Below are 13,135 nucleotides of genomic sequence, written 5' to 3'. Positions count from 1 at the left end.
TGATGGGTGGTATGGGATAGAATAAATATGTAAGTGGGAGAGAAAGGAAACATCTGCCAATTTAAACTTCAGCAAATTATATGGAAGCTTGAAAGTATCTGCTAAGTTTATAATACAGTCTGCACAGGAACGCCGTGCCGGAGTGCCAGAGGTCAGAGAGCTTCTTGTCCCTGCAGCTTTAAGCAACCTTTTGGTTAAATAACCTGACCGAAGAGTAGGAGGAGACAGAAAGGAAGAGAGAATTCCACACTAGAGTAAACATGGCATGGAGATTATGGATACCCTGCCAAGAAAGGTGGGGTTTTCCAGCAAGGTAACAAAAGATATTAGCTATCTATCTACATAATCCTGCTGGAGGCTGACAGCTGCAGTCATGCAGCGAGGTTGGGGCAGAAATTGCAGCTCAGAAATGTGCCTTGCACACTCAGAAATGTGCCCTGCACACTCAGAAATTGCCCTGCACACTCAGAAATGTGCCCTGCACACTCAGAAATTGCCCTGCACACTCAGAAATATGCCCTGCACACTCAGAAATGTGCCCTGCACACTCAGAAATTGCCCTGCACACTCAGAAATGTGCCTTGCCCAGCTCAGAACGTGCCCTCCGTGTCCTCAGCACCCGCCGGGGCTGCGCTGGGCCGAGTCCCGCAGAGATGTGCAGCGCAGGGATGCAGGGCTGGCTGCAGCAGAGGAGCCCCTCCCGGGTACAGAGGTGTTCCCTTCCGTGCCACGGGCCAAAAGCCCAGGGAAGAGCATGAAGTTTTTCACTCGGACGTCGTGGCAGGCTGAGGTGAAGTGCAGAGGGGAGCCGGCCTGGGGCTGCAGGCAGGAGCGCTGTGGGCTGTGTTTCTGGGGCTGCAGCTCAGCTGAGAGCCTGGGGCAGCCAGAGGGGCAGGCGGGGCAGGTGGCACAGAGCCCGGAGAGCAGCCCAGGGGGAGAGGATAATTGTATTGCACCAGAGTGTGCTCTTGTGAGAGTCCAAGTAAGAGCTGGGCACCGGTAATTGGGAGGAAAAATAGCTAACTACCATCTGCCTCCCCGGGCAGAGCGATGAGATGGAGAGGGAGGATGAATGCTGACTTTGTAGCCACGGTTAATTCGCACTGAAAAGCTCAGTTTTGGTGTTCAAATATGAATTAGTATAGAGCTTAAACTAGAGAATTGTTTCCAATTATTAATTTGAAAATAATTTCTTTAAAATTAAAACTTAAACTATAGTTTTAAATAATTTTTAATGCTTTTTCCACGTCAATATTTCTTGAAATCGAATCTCCTAATCTTTTTAAAGTGTTTGTTCATATCTTGCTATGTCTGCCTATCTGATGATAATATTTTATTAGAATTTGTTCACAGACTCTGAATACTCTTTCCTGAAAGAACCTATGTAAAGGGAGAAAACAATACACATCCTGTACTCCACCTTCATAGGCCTCCAACATACGATGCCACCTTTTGTTTGCAAGAGTTTAAATTTCAAATAAAATCCCAGCATTCTTTTGAAAAAAAGGAAAGGGCCTCTCCCCTGCTTAGATTGTCAAATCCCAGACTAGCCTGGAATTGAATAGGCCAAGTCAGTGACCTCAGGCAGAAAGAATGTTGGTTATTTACGTAGGGCTTCTGCTATTTTAGCAGCAAACCTTTTCTTCTGAAAGGACAATGTATACTGTTTTGTGTTTATGGCCGAGTAAAAAGCTTGTACATTTGAGATTTGCATCGTAATAGCCTTGTAACTCAATATACAGCATCCTCAAAAATAGCAGTGCAAGGCTCTGTTTTGTCTTAGCCAGTACAGATCTTTAGAGGCTTTTACAAAAGTTCTCTGAAAAACCGACCTTAAGATTCAGCTGCTTACATGTTTGCTTTGGTGACTTTTTTTTTTTTCCTTTCCCTGGAGTTTTGCTTTTTTTAAAAAACCTAAAATTACACGTGGTTTCTTTAGGGAGCTATCAGGTCAGTGCTCAAAATATTTTGATGCATCTCAAGCTAAGCTGTGCCTGCAGCTTGAAACCAGGAAAACGTGTGAGTGTGTGTGTGTGTGCAGTCCAGACACTGAGCATTTTTCCTGAAATAATGGGAGATCTTTACAGGCATTCTGGCCTGGTGGATGAGCCTGCAATTCCAAATGGTTTTTAAAGTGTGCCTTTCTCAATAGATCGTAACCATGAGGAGCTATTGTGTGAGTAAAGCACACATTTAGGATCCAATCCTGCATTCCTTAAAGTCAATGGGAGTCTGAGCGTGAAAGGAATGCAGGATTGGGTCCTGGAACAGGGGAGCAAAACTGTGTGCCAGATTGCTTTGAAAAGAAGAATACAGCACATCCACAGTAGCCACTTTTTAGTGTTTCAGATTTCAAACGGCTGGAGTCTGTGAAAAGTGGCTTCTGCCAACATGTAGTATCTTCTATTCAAAGGAATTTGGCATTGATTTTTTTTCTTCCCCTATCTTAAAACCCCTGAAAACCCTAGAAATTCACCCCTTCTTTCACAAAGCCTTAGCATTGTGAGGAGGGGAAGGGGCCGTGGCAGTGGGGGGATGGAAATTTCTCCAAGCCCAGGGGCTGGGCTGGAGCTCAGTCCCCTCCTGGCACCCTGACTGGGGTGGCAGCTTCACCGCGGGACCCCGGCACGGAGAGCTTCGTGGCTTTATGTGAGTCCACTGTAGGAGACCGAGGAGAAAAATTTAATTAACAGTAATTGAGAGGCTAAAGCAGCCTCGGTTTGCCCGCTCGCAATGGGTGGAGTGGCAGAAACCCTGTGGAAGGAAACCTCTGTGCACAGAGGCGGTGTAAGCCAGAGGGAGGGATGGGGAACTGCCGGCCCAAACTCACATGTGAGTAAAGGAGGAATGGCAACAAGCAAAGAAAAAGTGTTAGAAGCTTTTGTTTTCTTTTGGCACATCTTCGATTCCTAGGCAGGCAAACCCCCTCTACTGCTGAAAAGGAAGCAACTCTCCTGGGTGAAATTCTGCTCCTGTTTTAGCCAGAGGTGTCTGGGCAGAAGAGGTAGCAGGAGTGGCATGTTATTACTTAATGTTTTTAATTATTTATTGTTTTTGTAATACTTGGTATTTGTCTTGAAGTTTCAGCTCCTGGACTCATCTGGTGACTTAAAATTTAGCTTCTAGTGTTCAGAAATAGTAACTGTGCAACCTAGAGGTTTGTGGAGAACTGGTTTGTGTTCTGGAGGTTTCACTTGCCCTTCAGCTTTGGAGTTCTGTGTATCCCAGTTCCTCATCATCGGGGGGGTGTCACACAGGTGAGAGGGACAGTCCCTGCTGGCATGCCAAGGGAAGCTGCAGGTGTGCCAGAGGTTGCTGGGCAGCGGTTCCCGTTGTGATGCTGCTGTGGGCAGGAGCTTTGGGAGGACCCTGGGCTGGGAAAGTGCCTTTGGGAGTGTGGGCAGCCATGGGTGCACCACAGACCAGCTCAGAGTCCAGGCAGCCCCAGACCAAGAGGCAGGGTGTTTTGCAAAACAAAAGCCAGGTTTGGCCTGGTAAAAGTTTACATTTCACTGGGCAGTGATGGAGAGCCTGGCAAGGTGGGCAGTGGGCAGGCAGAAGCATTTGCTCAGCTCGAGCCACCTTGGGCCTCATTCCACTTGCACGGGGCTTTGGGCAGTACATGGGAGTCTTCCTTCACTGTTAAGGTAGCTGGGAAATATTTGAGTAAATATTGTGCATTAATCCTCTGTATGTGTGTGTTTACACATCACTGTAGTCTGAAGGCTTTGGGAGGCTGTCACTTATGGTGCTGGGATGAGACAAGTCCTGGTGCTGGTGTCACATCAGTCACTGCAGAGATGGCATCTGAAGCAGTTAACAAGCAATTAGGTCCATGTTTAATATTGCTAACTAAAACAGGCACAGTTCTTTGGTCAGCCAGGCATGAAGAGCTCAGGCTGCCACGCTCAGGAAGCTGAGCAAGTCATGGGCCAGAGCTCCCAGAGCACAGAGATCCCACTGCGTGTCCCGATCAGCCTCAGCACTGACAGTTCATTAAGCAGGAAGGAGGAACAATCTCAAGGAGACAAGCAACGTGAGATGATTTTTTTTTCTCCAGAAAGAGCTGTTAAATAAGGATGCTATGAATGTCTTGCTGCTGTGAGACAAGTCAGGAGCTCCTGGGTGCCCCTTGGCCAGCAGGAGCAGGGCATGGCCGTGCTGGGGGCTCTGGCAGTGCCCTGGAGCTGGGCAGGGCAGGGACAGCCACCCTGCCTGGTCCTGCAGCTGTGCATGGCCTGCGCCCCTCACTGCCTGCACCTCCTCTGTGCTACACAGCCATGTCCCAGCCAACAGGAATGGCAGCCTCTGAAGTGATATTCCACGGTGTTAACTTGGGCTGTTAACTCGGACTGTTAATTAGCTCCGCTTTAACAAATTTCCTATCTTTAGCACTGATACCTACAACTGAACTCTTGCATTGCACTCCATATGGGAAGGTTTAATTACATTTTGTGGCTGAAATAGTGTCCTTGTTCCACACAGCTGTGACATTAGAAATAACAGGACATTATTAGTCACTCTTTGTCCCCTCTAACACTGAGACTTTCCCACATGAAGTTAAAAGAGGCGCATGGCTGTTGGAAACACCACCAGAGGGGTCCTGGTGGTGAGGGGCTGCTCTGCTGTGGGTTTTTCAGCTCGCTGGTGATCTCTGGGATGCAGCAGGCATTATCTGGGAGGCAGGGCTGGGGCTGCAGCATTCCCATGATGTCAGAGCCGAGCTGTTTGTGTTTGAGCAGCGTCAGGCACGGAGACAATGCAGGCCTCTCACATGAACTTGCTTACTCTACAGTGCTACTAAATCATGATTACCAAAGCGTTGTGTGTTTTCAATCATCAAAGTACTTAAAATATTATAATAATGCTTGGCACTTTTCAACTTCAAAGCATGCTGCAAACAGTAATTAGGTCTAATAACCCTGCTGTGACAGTGAGACATTCCTATCTCCTGTCTTACAGCGGCGAGGGGGTGGCAGCCCCTGATCCGGTTGCATCCATCCTGTGTGAGACAGGAGATCTTCCACTGAAGGCTGTGATTGATAAACTGACCTCCCCACAGGCAAATACTCATGGCCAGCCGCAGCAGGGAGGGCTCAGGAGATGCTTTTCAGGCTAGAGGGGAGGGGGCAGGACACTTGCAGTGCTCTTTTGGGCATGTCCCCAAGACTGTAAAACCTGGCCTCATTCACGTTGTGTTCTGTGGAGTGCTGGAGCAGCATTTGAAACAGCATTGGAAAAAAGGTTTTACTCTGTCTTGGCTTCCTGGCTGGTGTGTTTTCACCACCCAGCAAAGCATTGTGGAGACTGGGGAGAATGCTTGTGGACAGCCTGTGTCAACTGGGGATCATTTTTCCTTTTGCAAGCTGTCTTTGAGTTGTTCCTTTGATAAAGGAGCAGCTCTCCCATTCCTTCCTTTTAGTTTATGATGTGTAGGAGATAAAAATTGTGCAGGAAGTAATCGATAAATTTAAATAATGGAGACTTATAAACTGGTTAAGTGTCCAAACCACTGTTAAACACTTAGGAGACACTTAGGTTCTGCTTTAATGGTTTTTTTTAAGAGTTCCACAAACCTGCATTTTTTTGGATATTTGTCATGTTGGTTGCAATCACTAGTTGTGATCAGTCCTTGGGATAGAGTCATTTCTAGCTTTCATTTAATTATCTTCTAGATTATCTGTGAATGTTTGCTGGAGTGTTTGTGAGGTCCCTGTCTCCCACCCGGGGTGGTGGAACTCAAGGTGGGGGTGGCAGGAAATGGAAGTTACTTGTTTGTCACTGGCAGTGCCAAAGCTTTGTGTTCTGAGGGAAAACAAGGCTGAAGAGCACTCGGGGAGAAGGGGCTTCCCCCCAAAAAGCTGCCGCTGGTGTCAGGAGCCGGGTGGCTCCCCTGTGCATTCCCTGCTCTGCTGCTGCTGCAAACTGGTCTGACAGGGCAGGCCAAGGTGGGAATCCAGCAGGAGGAGCGAGCAAGTGCAGGGTTTGTGAAACCCCGCACTGCTGAACTCTGCCATAGGCTGCTCATTGTTATTCTAATGAGCCGCCAGCAAGTTGCATCAAGTTTTGTCAGAAGCTCTTGACTTTTTTTGTTTCAATATTATGAAAGCAAATAGTAACCAGGCTTGGCTAGACGCAGTCATTCAAAGGAAGGCCAAGCAGCAGGGCCTGTGTGCCAGTGGGCAGGGTGATGTTACCTTCCCTGGCTGGCCAGGTGCTTGGCTCAGCTGGCTAAAGGAACATCAGGGGGGTTTAACTCGTAATTTCTGCCTATTTGACAGTAACAGATTACAGCTACACAGAACAGGCTGGTGCTGTGCAGGTCCCCGAGTTGCTCCAGGACCTTGAGAGGTGAAGCCCCCTTGTCCAGTACCTGGAGCTCGGGGCAGACATCCCAGCATCCCAACATCCCAGCATCCCAATATCCCAACATCCTAGCATCCCAATATCCCAACGTCCCAGCATCCCAACATCCCAGCATCCCAACATCAAGATGTTGCACCCACCCTGCTGCACTGGGGTTGGGGGCACCAGCCCTGCCTCTCCTCAGGATTCCTGTTCCCCTGGCTACCATTGCCAGCACTTCCCTCCTGGTTGCAGTTTGCACATGCTGCCCAGGCACTCTGAGGGTGGTGTTGGACCATGTTCAGTGCTGTCATTTTAGTCAACCCTTCTGGAGTGCAGTGAAATGTCCACTTTTTCCTTTATTTCTAAAATGCAGAATGTAGAAGCCAATATAGGCATCCATGGTTGTTTGAGTGATAACTTGCTGTTTCTTGTTTATGTGATAATTATTGTACAGTCCCTGAATGAAACTCTTCTAAGGTAAAAGGCCTGTCAATCTTATTAATCATTGCTAGTAATAGTCATTATCATGTGAGCAAGCTGCTTGCCTGCTTTATGAGTTTGGGCAAGTTAGTTCCCTAATAGGTGTCTTGTTTTTTTCAGCTGAAAAAGGGGGAAATGGTGTTTTCCCTCAGTTTTGAAAGGCATTGTGCTGGGAGCGCAGTGTGGTGCAGAGCTGGCAGGTGTAGGGCAGGGAGAGCAGCTCTGTGTGCTGGGCAGGGGGGCTCACGGGGTGGGCTGGGGACAGGGATCCCAGCAGTGCAGGGCTGATGGGGACACTCACAATGGGGCCAGGCACAGGGCAGGCAGCTGCCAAGGGCAGCTGGCACCTGATGTGTCTGAGAGGCGCTCCAGAGCACTGGCTTTGCCTTGTTGGTTTGGATCAGAGGCTTCCCACTCCATCCCAGCACAGGAAGGCGCTGACCCCACTGGCTCCATGCTGTGCCAAGGAAAGAACAAGAGCAGAATTTGTGCCGTTCCTATCAGCCTCAGCCCTGGCAGGCTGGGCTACAGAGTGGGATGTTGGGGTCCTCCTGCCCCTTCTGCAGTGCTCAGGAGATGCTGGTGCCTCCCTGTTGCTCTCCTGCAGAGATCCCTCCAGCAGCCAGTGCTGGGATTTGTCCCAGACCAGCTCTGCTGCTTTCTCAGCACGGTGGCTGTGTGCTGGGGTAATGGGCAGTGCTCCTTCCCCTGCAACAAACACCCAGCGCTGGCTGAGCCCGGGGGAAGAGCTGCACCAGCAGAGGCAGATCCCTCTTCTGGGTGGACACTTGATCTCCACCAGCTAAACACAAGTTGTGTGCCAAGGCTGGATCTGACAGACACAGCATGTCCTTTACAAAGCCATTCTGGCCTCTTCCCTTTTTTCATTTCATTCCATGTACTGTACTAGAGAGGTTTAAAAGCAGCTTTGAAAGCAGGAGGGAAGGTCTAGATGTGGTTGCTCCTGCAGTAGTTGAGAGAGGCCCCAGGGTCCCCTGACTGCTGTCCCAGCCCTGTGCCTTGTTTGGGGATGGCCCAGTTTTACTAAGACTCTCAGAGGGGATGAGCGCATTGCCCACATCACCAGGGTCCTGGTCCCCACCAGAGCCACCGGGCAGCTGGAAAGATAAACAAGAGCTGACTCCACCTCCAGCAGTATGGAGACAGCAGCCCTGAGATCAACAGCCCAAGAATGTGCACACAAAAGAAGCATTTCCCTCAGCCACGACAGTAAAACCACCAGACAACCACATGCAGCATGTGATTTCCAAAAAGCATCAGCCCAGATCCCAACTCCTTTGTGCCACACAGTTTCCCAGGATCACATCACAGTGGCAACATGTAAAAGGTACTTCCAAACACTGAAAATTAATCATATTTTCCTCAATGTTGTTTATGGAAACCGTGGAGAGCACTCCTGGCCCCGGCTCAGCATGCCAGCCCTGGGTGTCAAGCCCTCCACGGAGGTGGGTGGTGTTCCTGGAGCTGCAGGACACATCCAGGCTGATTCCATGGAGTGAAGCTCTGGCAGTGACCTGGGATCTGTGAATTCTCCTGCCCTCTCCCCTGCCGGTGCCGCTGCTGGCGCAGCCTGGGGCAGCTGCTGTCCCTCTGCTGCCAGGGGCTGCTCAGAGCTCCGGGAGCTTTGGCCACTGGGACCCTGGCAGAGTGGGAGTGAGGCGAGCTGGGATGAGTGTGCTTTCCCTTCTCCCTCTCTGGTTTTACACTGGTGAAGCAGCAGTGCCTACAACAGAGCAGCTCTGGTCTGCTGTATCTACAAACCGATTGTGCTTGGTGGTTCTTGAATTCCTGGTTTGAATCCTTTCTGTTGGGACTGTCTGGAGTCTGCTGTGCATTACTGCATTGTAAAAAGGGAGCCACCAGTTAATGACTGTCACAGGCTTTGTCAGTCAAAGGGAGCCATCAGTTAATGACTGTCACAGGCTTTGTCAGTCCAGTTCCACATGGACTAATGAAATGGCAAATGTCAAAACTTGATTGCAAAATCTCTTGTTTTCTGTGTGATTTTATTGCCTTCCCTCCATCGTGTGTGCCTTGTACTGCTTTAGTGTTGCAGACCTGCTGTGGCATTGGTTATTAATATTTTTGAGGGTGGCAGAAACATCCATATGCAGTATCCTTTATATAGTCCTTTAGAGACAAACACTGCTGCTGTTGATTGCAGTGGATGTGAGCCTGCTGGAATTTTACCTGCCAAGGAAATCGTCTCAATTTGCAAAGGAGCCTTTTTCCCCAAATCAGTTTTGAGCTTGGATTGCAAGTTTTTCAGGAATTGTTATCAGCTGGGTTCCATAACCTGCACTTGAAGGTAACATTTAGTAGGTACCTAAGGCAAGGTTTGGTACCTGATTTGGTAAGGCCATCTAGAGCCAAGGGCCTGACCCTCAGCCCTGGCTCTGGATGGGCCCTCCAGGGAAGAGAGGGGCCAGGAACAGACCCCACAGACAGGTTCAGGGGGTGTGCTTTTCACTTTGCATCCTGAACACTTGGGTTTGGGGATGAAGAACAAAATTCTGATGGTCCTGTGTTTTAACAGGGAGAAGACTACGAGGAAAAGCATTCTACAATGTCAATGGCAAGGTGTACTGTGAAGAAGACTTCCTAGTAAGTAAGATTTCAGGCATTTTTTTTTATTCTTTCTAAAGCAAATTGTTGTTTTATGTTGGCTTGTTTGCTTTGAGAGACAGTTGATGATGTGGGGCCTCCTGGCAGTGGTGGAATGGGGAAGCATCTGCCACTGACTCCTTGGTTTGAGGTGGTGTCTGTAAAACCAAGAACGTACCTGTCCATAAGCCATCAGAAAGTGTAAATTATGAGAATGAACACTGGAGCTGCTCAGGCTTGGCACTTGAATTGCAGCCACAGCGACTCTCCTGCCAAGGCTGAGCTCGAAGTCAAACATCTGGGGAATGCCAGTCCTAAGAGGAGGGAGAGGTTTGTGCCGGGAGCAGGCGAGGCTGCGCGGAGGTGCTTTGGTGAGGCACAGTTTGATCCCTGCTCTGCTCTGGGGCTGGCCTGTGATTAGTGGGATCTGCTGGCCGTGGAGGGGCAGCTCAGGTTCTCTCCCTGCTCACAGAGCTTTTGTAAATGCTTTACTTTAACAGAGTCTAAGTCAGGAAAGGAAAAATGAAGCCTGTTGCTGAGCTGTGTTGCTCCAAAAATATAATATTCACGCAATTAAGGGTGAGAATTGTGCAGTGCACCGCAAATGATTCGATAAGTGCAGAACATTTAGAATTAAGATGAAGAGGATGGCATGGCTGGGAATTGCAATTAGAGAGCAATGATATATTTTAGCTTAGAGAAAGATTAATTGGACAATCAGTATGTTGAATTTATGCCACCTTATTTATTGAAATACCATTAATTTAGAAGCTTGGGTCTTCCAGAACGACTTTGCATTTCTAATGAATATATAATCATGCTGTTTGCAAAGGAATTATTCAAAGTATATCCCACAACAAAATTGTTGCTGGCAGTTCAAAGTGCACAAATGCATTTCTCATCAATGCCATCTATAAAACATCATGGAAATTCCTAAAATATAAGCTATATTTGCCTTCATGTGTTACATCTTTACTGTGAGCTGGAGCCTGTTGGAAAAGAAACCAAAATGTGTTTTGTGCAGGAAATAAGTATCTTGTTATAATTGAAACTTGTTACTGTTTTGCTTTTATTCTGGAGATAAAATTCTTTTTACTTCCTTGCTTTTTTCAGCTCTTTCTTTACTGTGCTTCAGAAGCACGGGGAGGGGGAGAGGAGATGGAGTGTGAGAGGGAGGGGCTCAAACCTTTGAGATTTTTCATTTGAACTGTGTTGGAATGTACTTTCCCCGTGATCAAAACCTTTCATCCAGACTTAATGACATGATTGTTGTTATTAGCTTGTAATTTCAGCCTAAACACAAGAATTTTAAATCTAAAAATCTTAATCTTTTGGAGAACATTCAGTTTTCATGGGATGGGGTGGGGGGGATACTCTTTAGTTCAGGCATGTTCTGTAGTGGGTTTCTGAAGGAAGATACTTGCAGAGATTTTCCCAGAAAAACTGAGATTAAACACCTGATAGGAATAAACTTTCTGCAAGTTAGGGAAGTGCTGGGACATTAAGGCACAGAGTTAAAAGCCCAGATTTCCCACTGAAAGGTGTGTCTTAGCAGACTCCCAGTAGCAGAGGGATGGGGGAGAAGCAGATGAAGGGACACTGTGTAAGTCAGCAAAGAAACCAAATTCTGACATGGTCCCTGCTTGTGGTAATCTTGCTGCTTCTCAGGAAGTAACTGCATCTTCTCTCTACTCCCCTGAGCAAATGTCATAGCAAGAATTCTAGCAATTGCATGGTATCACTAATGAAATCAAGCAACCTTGCCTATTTTAGAGTTCTGTGAACAGGGAAAGCACAAAGCTTTTCTCAAAGTTGAAAGGAAACAGACTGCAAAATAGCCATTAAAGAGGAAATTATTTTAACTACTTCATCTTCCCAGGTCTTCCTCTTGAACACTGGGAAACCCAATTCTTTCTAAGAAGAGGCAAAGCAGAAAATGAAATGCCTTTTCCATATAACTGAGAATTTCGGTCTCTACCATGACTCCAGTTCTTTAGTGCAGATCCATTACAGAGCAGCAGGATTCCCTGCTGACACCATGGTAGTGGAATGTTAGGGAAGTTAAGGCAGGGGGATAAGAAAAAGATTATTTCAGTTTGGGAATGTAAACAGATCCAGTCTAACTGCATTATAATTGTATTGCTGCTACGAAAATGCTGCCTGCCGTGGTGTCCTTCCTCTTTCTTGGCTTTTGTTTGTCTGGGAATTGATCAGGAGAGTCAGACGCTCCTGTTGGCCTGGGAGCAGGGTGACAGCTCTGTGGATTTGCAGCCCCGCAGCCCGTGACCACGTTACTTCAAACATGGCAAGGGTTAGAAAGCAGAGCAGCTTCAGCAGCCATGGGCAGGAGGTGCAGTGCTGTCCCGTGGGGACACTGGTGACAGGCAGGTGTGCCTGGGCTGTGTGTGCCTCGTGCTCCCTCCAGGGATTCCCTGGCTCAGACTGGGAGGTTGATGCTCCCTTGCTGACGGTGCCACCGAGGCAGCAGTGCCCGAATGAGCCCCTTGTGCCTCTTGGGCATCCCGAGGGGAAGCTGCTCTCCTGCCAGTGGGGCACAGAGGTGGTGGCACCTGGAGCCTGCCTGGTACCTGGAGGAGAGCCTGTCCCCTTCCCAGGGAGGGCTGTCATTCCTGCAGAGCTCTGTCCACCCCACCTCTGCCTCTGTTGATTCCATTCATTGCTGCAGGCGCTCCTTCCCTGCCATCCCTGGAGGCACGCTGGGCATGTCCTGCAGGCCAGGCCAGGCAGGACACACTGATTTTGGGCTGCAATGAGTAGCACCTGCACAGTGATGGGTAGAAAAGCTGAAATGGCTCTTGATGTGAACGAATGCAGAAAATTTTATTGAAGAATGGATATTATTAATGGGTTTCTTCCCATTGTAGCTGCTGGAAATATTGAACATCCTATAGATGTCAGTATTTTATTTCTCCTGCAATACCACATTTTGCTGTGCCAGACCAGCTCCTGCTGGGGCAGTCTCCAGAGCTGTAGTCAGTGGCTCAGATGGGATACCTGGTTCTTTAACTACTACTCACCCCTGACAAATCAGGTCTTCCACTCAGTCAGAGCTGGTATGTGGAATTGCAGTCTCACCTGTGGTCCCTGAAGCCAAGACCTTGGAAAAACCCATTCTCTGATCCTTTCAGATGGACCCGTGAGGTGCAGCCAGTGCTGGGTCCAGCTGCTCCAGGAGCCTCTTCTCTTCCATTTTCACTCTGGCCACGGCTCCTGTGCAGGTGGCATTGGTGCACAGTTGTCACTTGGTGCACAGCGAGCTTGAGAGCGTTGGCTGCTGAGTGCTTCCAAAACATCAGTCAGTAAAAGTGTGGTATGAGGAGCTGCTGGCATCAAACTTCCCAAATCTGCCACTCTCTTGGAAAAGTGCTTTTGATTTGTGGACACAGGCCAGGAGTGAGCTGTGAGGCTGCCCCAGGACACCCTGCACTGCCCCTGCCAGGGCCACAAGGTGGTCCTGGCAGGGGCAGTGCAGGGTGTCATGGGGCAAAGTTTTCCCTGGCAAAGAGTTTTCCCACGTGTTTGCTCTTACTGTGGGCACAGTCTCCACACCAGGTGGTTTATTTTGCTCTTTCTTTGCAGGGGAGAAGTGTCAGAAGGTTTTGCCCCACTTGTGCAGTTGTTGGCGGGCAAGGGATGCCACGGTGCTGCCTTCTGTGGGGCT

At 48.6% G+C, this 13,135-nt stretch overlaps 1 protein-coding gene across 2 annotated transcripts in view; it reads left to right on the top strand.

The window, feature by feature from the left end:
* LOC121331642 (WT1 interacting protein) overlaps positions 1 to 13,135 on the top strand; it is an 82,138-nt gene that overhangs the window by 50,684 nt on the left and 18,319 nt on the right. For both annotated transcript variants that reach the window (XM_041396251.1, XM_041396252.1), the window contains exon 3: positions 9,386 to 9,453. In XM_041396251.1, the coding sequence (XP_041252185.1) occupies positions 9,386 to 9,453 (68 nt within the window). The remainder of the gene's footprint in view (positions 1 to 9,385; positions 9,454 to 13,135) is intronic.

This window comes from Onychostruthus taczanowskii, unplaced genomic scaffold, assembly GCF_017590055.1.
Source record: "Onychostruthus taczanowskii isolate IOZ18803 unplaced genomic scaffold, ASM1759005v1 scaffold127, whole genome shotgun sequence".
Lineage (NCBI taxonomy): Eukaryota > Metazoa > Chordata > Aves > Passeriformes > Passeridae > Onychostruthus > Onychostruthus taczanowskii.
Note: the sequence above shows the minus strand (reverse complement) of the source record. Positions and strands in the feature narration are given on the sequence as shown.